Raw genomic sequence first — 13,797 nt, forward strand, 5'->3', positions numbered from 1 at the left:
AGCCTCTGCTAAATGCATTAACTACATCCAATGATGTTATAAAAACATAGGGACACATTAAAACTAACTATGTCACAGATGCAGATGTACACAGGTCAGATCATATGAACATTGTGTGATAGGAGATAGCTGACACTTCTCCAGTTATCTTGTTAGACAAAGTAGTTAATGGTTGACATTTACTATAAGAAGCTTTTTGACTCCTGTGAACGCATGGATTTCTGGATATAAAATACTTTACACAATTAACAGTTTTTAACTCTTTGATTACACCCTGATGTCCCATGAACTTTACAATTTGGAAACAGATGTTATCTGGCAAGATTGTAGCAAACTGTACTGTAGCATTTATGTATTGACTCATTTGCTGACATGATATAATCTTGCAGAGCCTTCATGTTTTCTGAACTCTCTTTCTGATATATTAAACATTTATACATTTCTTAGTCCATCACCTCCTTTGTTTTGAAATGACCTTACATTTTATGATGTAAGCGGAAATAAAAAGCAATGGTTTACTACCCTAACATCTCATGGAGCGTCATCATTGGTAGCTCAGCTGAATAAATTGCATAACATTTGCAGTACAATGAGGATCAAGGAGAATATTTCGTTAAACAATTTTGAAAAATATGCTACAGTCTTAGTTATATGATAAGTATTGCCACGCTTGTATAAAAATGTAGAGCAGCTCAATATAATATTGATAATAATAAAGAAAAGTGGGCGTTTAAATGAAATCTATTAGTGGCACCTAGAGTGGAAAAACGCAGGTTATTTTCAAACATTAGGTTTAATTTTTATAGCTCTTTTGGATAAACGTGGGTGGGACCCGGATGTGTCCGTATATAGTTGGTAATCGCAACCTCACTGATGGTCTAATCTGTCCACTTTTCTTTATTATCATCTACAGTCTTAACAAGCTGAGCCCATAATCACGCCTATGAGGTTTGGAGGGGTTATTGAAAGCGAGACCGGCATTATTTATGTTGCACATATTGGACATCCGCGGCCACTTCTTTCTTTGGCTGTAGAAGTCTACTTGCTTCCTTATGCTAATGTGAGAATTCTGATATTCCCAGAATGCATTTAGTCAGACCAGTTCAACTTCAAGTGGTGAATTTACTATGCAGCACTTTTCAAAGCCGCTTCGTCTTCAGCAGTTTTGACAGCTGGCTTTAAAGTGGCAATAACATTAAATATAAAAAAGGCATGGTTTTTAATTTTAAATTATTGCCACTTTAAGTCAACTGGAAGCCAATGGCAAAGATGTAAGAAATGCTGCATAGTTAATATATCCCCACATATTAGTTTTCAATATTGTAACTAGAATGACACTTTATCTCTAGTACATCCAGTTCACTGGATAACGATAATGCTTTAGGTGGATTTAACCATCTTTTGTTTGTTTTCTGTTTTTAACTCTCTAACAAGTATTTTTACATTTATTTTGAATAATTGGTTGCATTATCAGTACCTGGTCTCCATAAGATAATACATTAGTTTATTGCTTCAAACCCTTAACAACCTTGTATAGCTTACTTAATTAAACTAATAAATAATGACACAGACAACAAGAGTTTGGCTAAAAGGCCACAACTTTTATTTATAATTAATTAATTAACCTAACCAGGGTGGCAAGAGACGCTGCAGACTCAGTTCCAGCTTTCACCTCACTCAAATACTCGGGGAACGACTGACACCTCCCCCCTCAAGACGCACTAACGATGCGAGGGTCTCACTTCCACTCTGGGCCAATCCGAGGCGCTTACGCGCTGAAAAGCACCCGGGTACCCCCGCATGGAGAAGGACAAATTCCCCAGGTTCATCGAGGGTAAGTGCCCCCACAAAGTTATCTTACGCCACATAAAGCCACTGAGCTGCAGCGTACTCCCACCATGCTGCACCTCCCCTATTTGGGAAATAAAAGGTTAGTGTGACACAACAAAATTCATTAACGGGTGGGATGGTGGGTTTCAAGGATCCATCACCAAAGAGGCTGTCATCATGCAAACGAGCCAATATATACTGATAGATTGACAACTCCCTCAAGCAATGTCATTGGCTCTACCAGACATCTGACCAGCCAGGACTATAATCTGCCCAGCAACAAGGCTGTCATAGACAGCCATACAGCAAAATACCAGTAATCTTACAATATTCTCACGCTTAATCAGCCTTCGCCAACTATACTCCTTGCAATGCTTTATGTCAGTAATGCCTAGCCAGGATGGAAGATATGGGTTAAATGGCAGATAAATACAGATGACAGCTAAAAGAATGGACACAGTGGGTGGGGTAAGACAACATCAGCAGTGTAATGAGCATCACATTAATGGCAGATGCGCTGGACAGCTGGAAATTTATATGGAGCTTTTAAATTACAGCCAGATTCTAATCAGTGCTTACCTTTCCCTCCCCCAAAGAAGTGTAGAAATACTTTGGTGGTCTTAAACTACTTGCCAGTTACCTCTACAGAACACTTCCATGGTGGTCCAATAAAGAAATGGTCTAACTTCAGAAAACAATAACAGTAAAATGCCACATTGTCTTTTTCCAGCTCAGTGCAACACTACTCAAAATGTATGTCTGTTGATTCAATGTTTGCGCGTGTGTGTGTGTTCGTGTGTGCGTGTGTGCGAGCTTTCTGTGCTGTATTCAGCGGACCACTTTGATGCATATGGTGATTGCGGCAAACCACTAAAAGTTTGACCGCATTTTTAGGGTTAAAACATCCCCCCATAGTGAGTTATGTATTAGGTTCTGATCTTAAGGAACCAGTATGATTTCCGAAAGTTCGACCCTAAATTTAAATAAATAAAATAAATAAAGGATGGTTTTGATGATTTATTGTCTCATTCAGACCCGGTCGCAAGTGCTGAGCGCTCGCACCGGGTCGATGTTAAGGCCCTGTGCACATGCAGCGGCCACACTGCGCGTGCGCATGCCCCAGAATGAGAGAGAAACTCTCTCGCTCCGGAGCTCACTACAAAAGGGGCGGCTGTCGATGGTGATCGACAGCTCATCCCATTTTGTAGGCGGGGCGGAGGGGTGGCTACACAAACGGAGGCATTCCAAAGCGAAGTTTTGTGGGCGGCCACACTGACATAAGCAGTGATGTCAGTGGAAGCTTCCTGCTCGATCAGAGCAGGAAGCTCCCTGGGGCTTGCGGTTGCCGAGACCCAACCTTAGGGTCTCGTCGCAAGCCCCGATGGTCGCGATGGTCTTGACCATTGCGACCATCACCCTGGTCGGTCGCTAAGCTGTGGGTGGTAACCCACAGCTTAGCTAGCGACCAGGAGGCCGCACTTAAACAACTTAAATGACCACCTCTGAATGAGGGCCTTAAGCTGGCCACACACTAGACCAACTTACATCCAACCAGCCAACTTGTTGATTGGTTGGAATGAAAATCTGGTAACGTATGGGAGTAAATGATGATCAGAAATTTGCTCCTAAATGCCAGAAAACAAATGAAAATGGTCGTTCAGACAAGTTTGTTAAATGTTTGATCTAAACTATTTGTTCAAACAACAGTTTTGGTCCATTTTCCAGCATTTGGGAACAAATTGCTGATTGTATTCCTTACTAGATTTTCATTCCAACCAATCAACTAGTTGGCTGGTTGGACAGATAATCTTTAGATGTGTGGCCAGCTTTAGACTTAAGCTGGCCACACATCTAAAGATTATCTGTCCAACCAGCCAACTAGTTGACTGGTTGGAATGAAAATCTGGTAAGGTATGAAAGCAAATGACAATCAGCAATTTGCTCCCAAATGCCGGAAAATGAACAAAAACTGTTGTTTTAACAAATTGTTTTGATCAGACATTTAACAAACTTGTCTGAACGACATTTTCATCTGTGTTCTGGCATTTAGGAGCAAATTGCTGATCATCAGTTACTCCCATACGTTACCAGATTTTCATTCCAACCAGCCAACTAGTTGGCTGGTTGGACAGATAATCTTTAGATGTGTGGCCAGCTTTAGTGGCGAACTTGATAAAAAATACGCCGGTTCCTTAAACTCAGAACCTATTACATAACTCCCACATAGTCATAACAAAGTTAAGATAAGTCATTGTGTCATGCTATAAAACTATAAAAAAATAAATTTTTCTGAATATTATTTCAACACTATTTCTAATTATTTTAATTCCTTTTACTGCAAATCACCTAAAAACATCAAAAAACTTATTTAAAAATAAGTATAAAATAAGTATAAAAATCTTTGCCACTCAAACAATCCATATTCATAATTAATTATTATGCACTGAAATTGGCACTTAATCACATATTTAATTGATTAGTCACTTTTATTCTTTTGAACCATTTGGATCCTTGGGATTAAAATTGCTATTGTTTTTGTGAAACAGTTTTATATATATAATAGTTTATTTATGGCTGCATTGTTTGAAATGGATTTCTATATGGTTTAGTTACCATAATGTCAAATTTGAAGCGGAAATATGTTAATGATATGAGTATTGATACATATTATGGTATCAAAGCACTGGATTAAGGGAGCCATTTGGGCTGATGCAGAGTTCATTCATTTTTTAAGACATATCTTGTGTGTTTCCACACTGCACATGCTCCAGAGCCAAGTGCACACATGTATGCAACTCCCAGGGCAGAACTCTGTGGTGATGGGACATTCGCACACATGCAAAGATGATGTGGCTTGTTGACGAAATTGTGGCCTATGCATACAGAGTTGTTGTGTACATGTAATTACACTTTTTTCAAGATGTCTCTTTTGCACCAGGGATAGGATTGGTATAAGTGTGCACTAAAGATTACCATGGTTATCAAAGAAATGGCCTGATTCCGAGTTGTATGTTACTGTATGCTGATGTTTTCACAAATGGAGCAATTTTTTGCTACTGCACATGAGTCTGAGTCTCACTGTGTACATTATCATAGTCGCACTGTGTACATTATCATAGTCGCACTGTGTACATTATCATAGTCGCACTGTGTACATTATCATAGTCGCCCTGTGTACATTATCATAGTCGCACTGTGTACATTATCATAGTCGCCCTGTGTACATTATCATAGTCGCACTGTGTACATTATCATAGTCGCACTGTGTACATTATCATAGTCGCCCTGTGTACATTATCATAGTCGCACTGTGTACATTATCATAGTCGCACTGTGTACATTATCATAGTCTCACTGCGTACATTATCATAGTCGCACTGTGTACATTATCATAGTCGCACGCTGCATGTCTTTATTTGCAGTGTGATTGACAGTCAGGGTGCTTTTGGGGGAGGCAATGGGGAGTGTCGGCTAAGGACGCAGATGAGTTTTGACCGTTACAGGGAATCTCACATCCTGCATCTGTGATCCCATACGTAGGAAACATGGCTCCGACATCTCAGCTACGGCTGCCATTATGAGTGACCATAGATTCACTGAAGGAGTTGATGTTTGCCTGATCTGCCTCCGATGTTGTGTATGTATACACAGTTGCGGACAGCTGCGATGGCTCAGGTGGGCGTCTCAGTACAAGTCCCGGCTGCTGTTGCATTAGCATATTTTCGCATATCCACAGCTACGAAAATCACAGCTGTGGGAGCATCAGCGTACAGCCCTGTATCAGGCCCAAGTGTATGTATGGGATATCCATCCTCAGATATGCTTATAACTCTGTATATCATACTTACCGACTTTCTAGCTGCCCCATGGCACGGCCATAGGTGGGGAGTGCGGGGGGCATGATGGCTCAATCGTGTCATCGTTCCCCCCTCCCCGCTGTACAGTGCTGACACTGCAAGCTACTTTGATGCAATTCAGTCCGACTCGCATCATCGCCCCCCCAGCCTGCCCACTTTTGCTCAGTAAGTGGGCGGCCATTAGGGACGGCCGGTAGCGGGAGACTTGCTTACTTTTCACATTTCGTGAGCCTCCTGCAGTGTCGGACTGGGTAATCAGTGGAAAGGGTGTGGTTATCCACCAGAGGGTGTGCGGCCAGCCATCACAGATGCTTGGCTAACCATTAGGCAAATCTTGGTGTCGTTTCCATAGAAGGGAACCAAGCTCCCATGTTGATCAGTGGTCCTGCTCTACCAGGTAACTCACTGTATAATAAAGTAACAACCTATAATTTGAGGTCTACAACCTGACACTTAGAGGAGAGGAGGTGGGTCCACAGGCAGTGGGGCCCACCTGGGATTTCCCCTGTACCCCGGTGTGCCAGTCCAACCCTGGCCTCCTGGCCATTCCGGGTGTGTAGGCAAGTATATTGTATATGGACAAATATACACATTTCTTACCATGCACGCAGTGCAGGAGCAATTGCTACCAAATTGTGTTCAATCAGCATAAACCCCACTCATTAAACCAACAATGATAATGGTCTGAACATCTCTCAACCCCAGAATATTAATATTGTATTTTTTTATTTGGTCTCATGATTACAGAATATACAATATATTACTATCATAGCTTCATAGCTTCTCTAGATTGCAGTTGGCCATGGGTTTCCAGCCATGATAGGGTATCTCCTGAAAGACTGGGTCCCAAGATTTTTTCTGAATGGTGCTCTTTATTTGTCATTTTGTACCTGCAATTTAATTGAATTAAAATATGTTCCTTTTAATAGAACTGCAGTGAAAAAACAGGTTATGACAGTGCTTCATATACTCAAAATGTAATTGGCGGTTAAATTACTTTTTTCAAATAGATGCCATAGAATATTGAAACAAATAGTGAGATTACATTTACATATATTAACATCTAAAATTGCTTCATGCAAGCAAGATGGACAATACCCAGCTAGAGATGTACGCCGACCCCCGTGTTTTGGTTTAGGTTTCGGATCCAGATTCATCTTCGTATTTTGGTTTTGGTTTTGCAAAGCCACCCTCACGTGTTTTGGTTTTAGATCTGTATTTCCTTTTCTTTATTTTTTAAATTAAAAAAAAAAACAGCTAAAATTAAGTCATTTTGGGGGCGATTCAATTCAACGCGAATTGAATAGCGCCGGGAGAAAGCTCCCGGAGCTATTCAATACAGTGCGCTGTGTGGTCAGAGAATGCCAGTTATCGCGGTCATTGCGCCTTAACAAGGGTGTTAAGGCGCGGTAACCGGCATTCTCTCACCAAAGTGTCGGGCGCGCAGCTGTTAGCGCCACGCTATGCAGAAAAACAGCTGCGCACCCGGCTCTTTGGTCGGATTTCTCTTCACATCCCCAGGGGGGTGTGAGAATAAATCCTTAGCGTGCCCAAACAGCGCGGTGTATTGAATAGCTTCGGGAGTCCCTCCCGTCGCTGTTCAATAGCGTATTGAATTGAATTCCCCACATTTTGACCTGTTAGCGTGCAATCCAAAATCCGAGTACGGTGTTTAAATCTGAATTCCAAACCGCAGGAAAATGCAAATCAAGGCGCAGTTCGGCTCTGTGCCCCAAAGTGATTCCGCAGTCAGACTCGGTTCGACTCGTCACCCCTAAATTCGGTTGTTGTCGGTTCTCTGAGAACCGAACCTGCACATCTCTATATCCATCTATAATATATATGTTCATGAAAAATGCATATTGCAGATAAAAAGGAAGTGCATTCTTATTTGCATCTGCAAGATATCTTTTTAACAATTTTATCTTGTCCGTTCTGTAGAGTTTAGTTGGTGCACCCTGTTACTGAATTCAAAAAGGTTTATCTGGTTTCTTTATCTAGCTTAAGGCTCCTACATTCTGTATTATCCTGCTCACAGTACTCTACAGATGAAATCTGAGACTGTCCTATATATGAGGTAGGGGTTAGCAGAGGAATATTAATTTTACTCTTCTGTTGACCCTAGTTTTTCAGGCTTGAAGATTACAGTTATGTGAGCTCATGCGAATGGATTTCAGCTCTGCATTCTCAAGGTAGATTAGACGCCTTCAAAGCAAAAAAAAGCACGATCTCCTCATTTCCGTAATAGCCACCAGATGTGACATTATCCGGCTTATATTAAAAGTGTATCTATTAAAAGCTGTACAACTATTTTCATAACCCCTTGGTCCATACATGAGTAGGATGCTTTGTGAAAGGATTTTTGTTGCAGTCCGTGCTTCTTATTCCCAATTTCAAACATGACAATTAATGCATTGCTTAAAAAAATAATATAGTTCTGAATTTTGAATGTTGGAAAGTATTCAATAACAGTTCAGAAAGGGACTAAAATGTAACCACTTACAACATGCTCTCAATGTACACTGCATGGAAAGCCTTGCTTCTGAACCTATACATCTGAAATTGTACAGAATCCCTGCTCTCAGGTGATGTACTTGCCTACTCTCCCGGAAGGTGTGGGAGTCTCCTGATTTTTATGGTAGTCCCCTGCACCCCTGGTTGGCCCAATTTGCCGCATCCCACTCACTTCCTAGGAAAGTTGGCAGGATGGGGAGATAATTGCTGGGAATCACGGATTCATAGGGAGGGGGTGGAGCTAAATGCAGCGAATCTCGTCATTTGTGATGCGCTGCATTTTGCCGTATTGATGTGAGAATCCACCCGCCACTAAAGTGGTCAGCTGCGTCTGCTCTCTGGGAGAAACAAATAGTAGGCAAGATAGCTCTGCTCACTGGAGGCAGGCCTAGGTATTCAATGAATCAGACCAATCACAATATGCATACTGTATAAAAGTGTAATCCCACGTCAAAGTGCAACCTCCTATCAATTTAGCACCATGCCAGTCATTAAAATAAATGTTTCCATTATTCTGCTAAAGTACTATTTCATTTATTGCCTGACTAAATACAGAAAGTACATCTGTGACTGATTGCCGCAATTCCCTGTTGGGCAACGATTGGCTCAGGGATCAGAGAAATCCAACAAATTGGCTTTTCCCATTTTGCCATTTCCAACTAGAATATGGTTGGGATTGGCGAGTTGGTAATTTTAACATGTTGTTTTTCCACAATCCTCATTGATGATTGCCAGAGGTTTTGATCGCTGATTAGCAGATGGGATCAGCATCTCGGAATTTCGGCGTTGTATGGCCCCCATAAGAGCACATCTGTACTATTTTTATAAAATGTGCCATTTTTGTGCATATGAAAGATTTTATTGCATTGGTCAAGTGCAAATGGAAAGCACAAAATGAGTTCCACTCAAAATATATATGATAGTGGCAGTTATGAGATGTGAAGATTCAAGTTCCTATTGCGCGGTGGAAATTGCTATGACCATCTAATGGAGAACATACAACTATATTTACCTACTGTTCCGGAAGTCCCTCGCACCCCTCGGGGTGCAAGGGTTTGTACAGAGTGACGAGGCTAAAATGACATGAATAATGTAATTTGGCACCTCACCACTGATCCAGGGGCGGTGGCTTATGACATGGAGAGCCTGGCTCTGCCCCCGAAACTGCAGCTGCATCACCTCTCCGGGCTTCTCCTGGAGAGGAGATACTTACAGTTAGCAAATATGCATAGAACACGAATTTCCACCCCTTTATCTCATTTGCGTAACCACACTCCACAAAAGGTAACTCCATGTTTGTACAGCTCCACAAAACTAGGTGTCCTGGTGTGCCTACTCCATGTAACTAACACCTTTCTTCTACCCAGTTATGCAAAACTCTGCTCTTCTGCATATGCTCAGTTAACCTATGCACTTTGGCAAATATGTAGACAGTAACACAGTTTCACAAATCAAAGCTTATGGCGGGACCAAAGCTGATTTCTCTCAGAAACCATATTGAGGCACATGACACAGATCTACATTGTCAAAAACAGGCCCAAATGTAACAGCCTGCAAGATGCAGGCAGTGGTGAAATTTACCCAAGCCAAACACAGGTGCATTGGGGCAGTTACAGTGCTGCCCCTTAGGTAATGGTAGCACTGCTCACACATCTCTAGTTACAGCACTGTACCCCTAACCTCCCTACCCTAGCTGGAGCCCAGGGACTGCTCCATGCAGCCATTTTTCTTTGGGTGCCTCCAGTTCGGCAATACAAAATCAGCACATAGGAAAAGGGGAAAATGAGGACAAATGACAAGACACAATCTCTTTGTGATTACTCCTGCTCACATCACCCACCCTGCCTGCATTTCATCTGGGACCGGAGGAGCCCCAGGAAACACACCTGTATGGTTTTACAATATGCTTTTTATGACTGACAAATAGCCTTTAGAATCTTAACTATAAAACTATATAATAATTAGGCAGCTATAGAACACACCTTACATTATATATAACTAATAATGATTCTTTAGTAAATTGACATAAAGATACAACACGGTTGGTGTAGTGGTTAGCATTACTGTCTCACAGTACGAAAGTCTTGGATTCGATTTCCACTATATGTGTGGAGTTTGTATGTTCTTCTCGTGTTTGTCTGGCTTTGCATCCAAAAGCGTACTGGTAGGTTAATTGGTAATACATGTGGTAGGGAAAATAGACTGTAAGGTCCACTGAGGCAGAGCCTGGTGTGAATGACTAAATATGCCATGAAAAGCGCTGCAGAATATGAGTGCACTATATAAATATATACTGTATATATATTTAATGCAGATTTACAGTGAAAGTGGGTTTGAAACAGTTTTAGTGGCCATATGCCAAATGAACGACGCTGGGTAAGCTCTAGCATACATGAATGGTCGAGTAACTGATACAGAATGTGGAATATTGTATATAGTTCCATACAGTATGTGCAGGGCTTCCATTTTTTTAAAATATAAAGCCAAGTCAGACGTGTAGCATAAAGTTTTCTTTGTCTGTGAAAACTATATCATGTCAAGCACAGTAAAGCACTAATTCTTTAATCAAGAAACGACAGCAGTCTGAACTCTAGAAAAATAATGATTCCAAGTTAAACATATTCATTGCCAAAAATCTGGTCTGTCCTGCATAAGCCCTACTGATGCACACTGTTACTAGGAGCTATACTGAGAAAGCCAAGACACATGGGAGATTCTGATTAGACCTGGGGCACTAACATCTCACCTTCTTTTTTATTTATTATCATTATGTGTATGATATTTGTCATGCCTGTAAGTCAGTGCTTCTGGCAGACATATACTTTTACACAAGTACAGTAGTATGAAAGCCAATAAGTACTTTGCCTTTGAAACCAGCAAGAGAAACACGGTCCAGCTAAACTAGAACTGCTTACAGTTATTGTAAACTCATGTAGCATATTGCTGCAAACCTCCAATATGAAACACACAAGAATGCATAGATCGGGTAGGGAAACGTTGGTGATACAGATAAGGTACTCAAATAAGGGACACCGGGGAATGCAGGAATCAGTTGGGAGTTGGAGACACATCAGGGGAAAGTTGAGAGATGTAACACAGATGCTGCCAACAGACTTGTGGGTCTAGGTAATATGATGCAAATGTGTTTTTGATTTGATAACCTTATCTAGTCAAGACTGTGCATTCCAGGGACCCGATTCCATCTCCAACTGGGTCCTGGCCTTAGTGCATGACAAGTAAATACATGCTTTCATATATAGTTTTGGAAGTGTTATCTGAGGACTTAGATCTTTATGATGTGTAATATCTGCAGGATTCGGCCTTGACCTTTACAGCAGTGTACGGTGAAGTGATATATAGCATGGCTACTTGCATTTAATCTTGGCATGCGGAGAGTGGTTCTGTGGCAGGGCTTATCATTTTTTCTGAACATTTACTTACAGTATATACCATTGTGCTTTACAGTTGGGAACAAAACAGTACAAAAAAATAAAACCTGGCTTCTGTGTTAGGCAAGCTACACTCTGATTATGAAAACGGAGAGCACACACATGTGCAGGATGGACCCCTAGGCTATAGGACAGTTTAACGTACAACTGCAGGGTTAGTGAAGGGTTAATAAAGTTTTGGTAGCTAGCTAACCAATGGTAGGAGTAGGGGTGGGCTTAAGGGTGGAGCTGTAGTTTACTTAGGTCAGTTCACAACAGGAAAATGCCTCTTTTCAGTATTCCCCCCCCTATTGGGGGAGTGTCATGTCACATATGGACTTGCTGAATGGGAAATTACCCCTGCAAGTTATTGTAGTCATCTGATTGGTAGTCATTGATCTCTGCCAACTGTTGTTTCCATTGGTCTCCACCTTAGTAAAGTTATTATTTATTGATATTTAAATAAAAGCCAACCAGTTTAAACACCATATCTGTCTCTGTGTCTTTATTATAGTTGAAGTTTATTATTGAAGATGCATAAGGTTATGTTCAAGTGTCAATTGCCGCTAGGGCATTTTTTTCAACAGGCGACGTTATTTTGTCTGAGTGCTTGAATATGCCTTTCTTTCCCTTTTGGGGATAAGAATATAGCATACAGGACACATTAAACAAATGTATGAATATTTACATTGAAAAAAAAATAAGCTATTTTAATTTTCATTTTGTTTTAGGCCAAATGTTTGTGGATCTCGGTTTCACTCATACTGTTGTCCAGGGTGGAAAACATTACCAGGCGGAAACCAGTGTATCGTTCGTAAGTATGAATCTGCTTTTTTTCTGTGACTAAGGCAATTGCTAAGTCCGCCAGTCTAAATGTTGTCTCACGTTTATAAGAATGGCAATATAGAACGATGTCTTCTCTTCCTCACTTTCACAGAACTTTCCAAACCTTTCCTGTCCTCTTTACTTACAAAAGCCATCCAAACCTCACACCTTCATGTCTCTTCTTCACAAGCAAAGTACTCTGTCCAAACCTCAGAGGTTTACTCATACGTATGGGAGAGCAGTGCATACTTCCACAGCCTTCAGCACAGTAATAACCAGTGCCAGCTGATTTTATATTAATGGCCCGGCTGAAACGTCTGTTCCACATCCCAGGCAGTGAAATCACTACTTTGAAAATCATGGTGGTCTTTAAATGTTTTGTCTTAAAAATAAGAATGGCTGCGTTATTCTTCAGTTACTGCTTTTGCATTCACAGAGTGAAGGTGTCCCAGCTGAATAATATAATATTGTGGCATTTGAGGTCAGCAACACTGAATCCTTCCCTTTGTTTCTCCCCAGAGGTGTTACAAATATGCCATTTATCTAGAATAAGGCCTTATGTGGACATTTCTTTGCACTGGGCCTTGGGGATGATTTCCTGTGCTTTGCTTTTGCAGGTGGTAAGATAGTTCTGGATTCCCCACATGGTATACCAGACCCCAGCCTCCCCCTCAGTCTGATCTACAGTATCTGCTTCCTAAAACCAATTGTATAAGATTTTGTGTAGATGCTGTATAAGCAGCCATATTCTGTCTTATGCAATTTAAAACATGGTCTATTTGAATAACTTTCTGAACAACTTTTTGAAAAAAAGAAAAAGAAAATTATGACATCAGTCTAATAATTATTTAATACTATACATATTTTTGGTCCCACTCAGTCCAGATTACCAAAGCACTAAATAAGACAATTAAATAAATGTCATATGTTCATATATATGTTCCTACACAACATTTGCTAGAAGCCCCAGCATACTAAATCATTGCTATATTCATTGGGAGATATGTAATGATCTGCAAATTATGAAAATCGCTGATTTTTGGTGATTTTTGCCATGGGATTAAGGGACCTATTCAACCTCAGAGGCCAATTGGCCCCCGATGATTAAGTATCCCAATTGCCACGAAAAGCAGCTGTCCCTGCGATTAGTAACACCGTAGAAGCGTTGCTTACCACCCCCGTTGCTGGCTCCTGCTCATGATTGACTGGTGGTTACGCTTGCGCAAAGCCGCTGGGTACACAGTGAGGATATGGCAGAGGGATCCACTCTGATCTCACTACGCAACCCTGAACCTCCGTCCCATAGGAAGGAAAAGGGCCCTGAGAACCAGCGCCATCTGAAT

The 13,797-nt window shown here is 41.1% G+C and overlaps 1 protein-coding gene across 1 annotated transcript in view; it reads left to right on the forward strand.

Moving 5' to 3' along the window:
• LOC148505427 (fibrillin-2-like) overlaps positions 1 to 13,797 on the forward strand; it is a 191,059-nt gene that overhangs the window by 33,560 nt on the left and 143,702 nt on the right. The window contains exon 3 of the mRNA XM_088448376.1: positions 12,361 to 12,443. Coding sequence (XP_088304502.1) covers positions 12,361 to 12,443 — 83 coding nt within the window. The remainder of the gene's footprint in view (positions 1 to 12,360; positions 12,444 to 13,797) is intronic.

This window comes from Taudactylus pleione, unplaced genomic scaffold (assembly GCF_031769625.1).
Source record: "Taudactylus pleione unplaced genomic scaffold, aTauple2 ptg000454l, whole genome shotgun sequence".
Taxonomy (NCBI): Eukaryota; Metazoa; Chordata; class Amphibia; order Anura; family Myobatrachidae; genus Taudactylus; species Taudactylus pleione.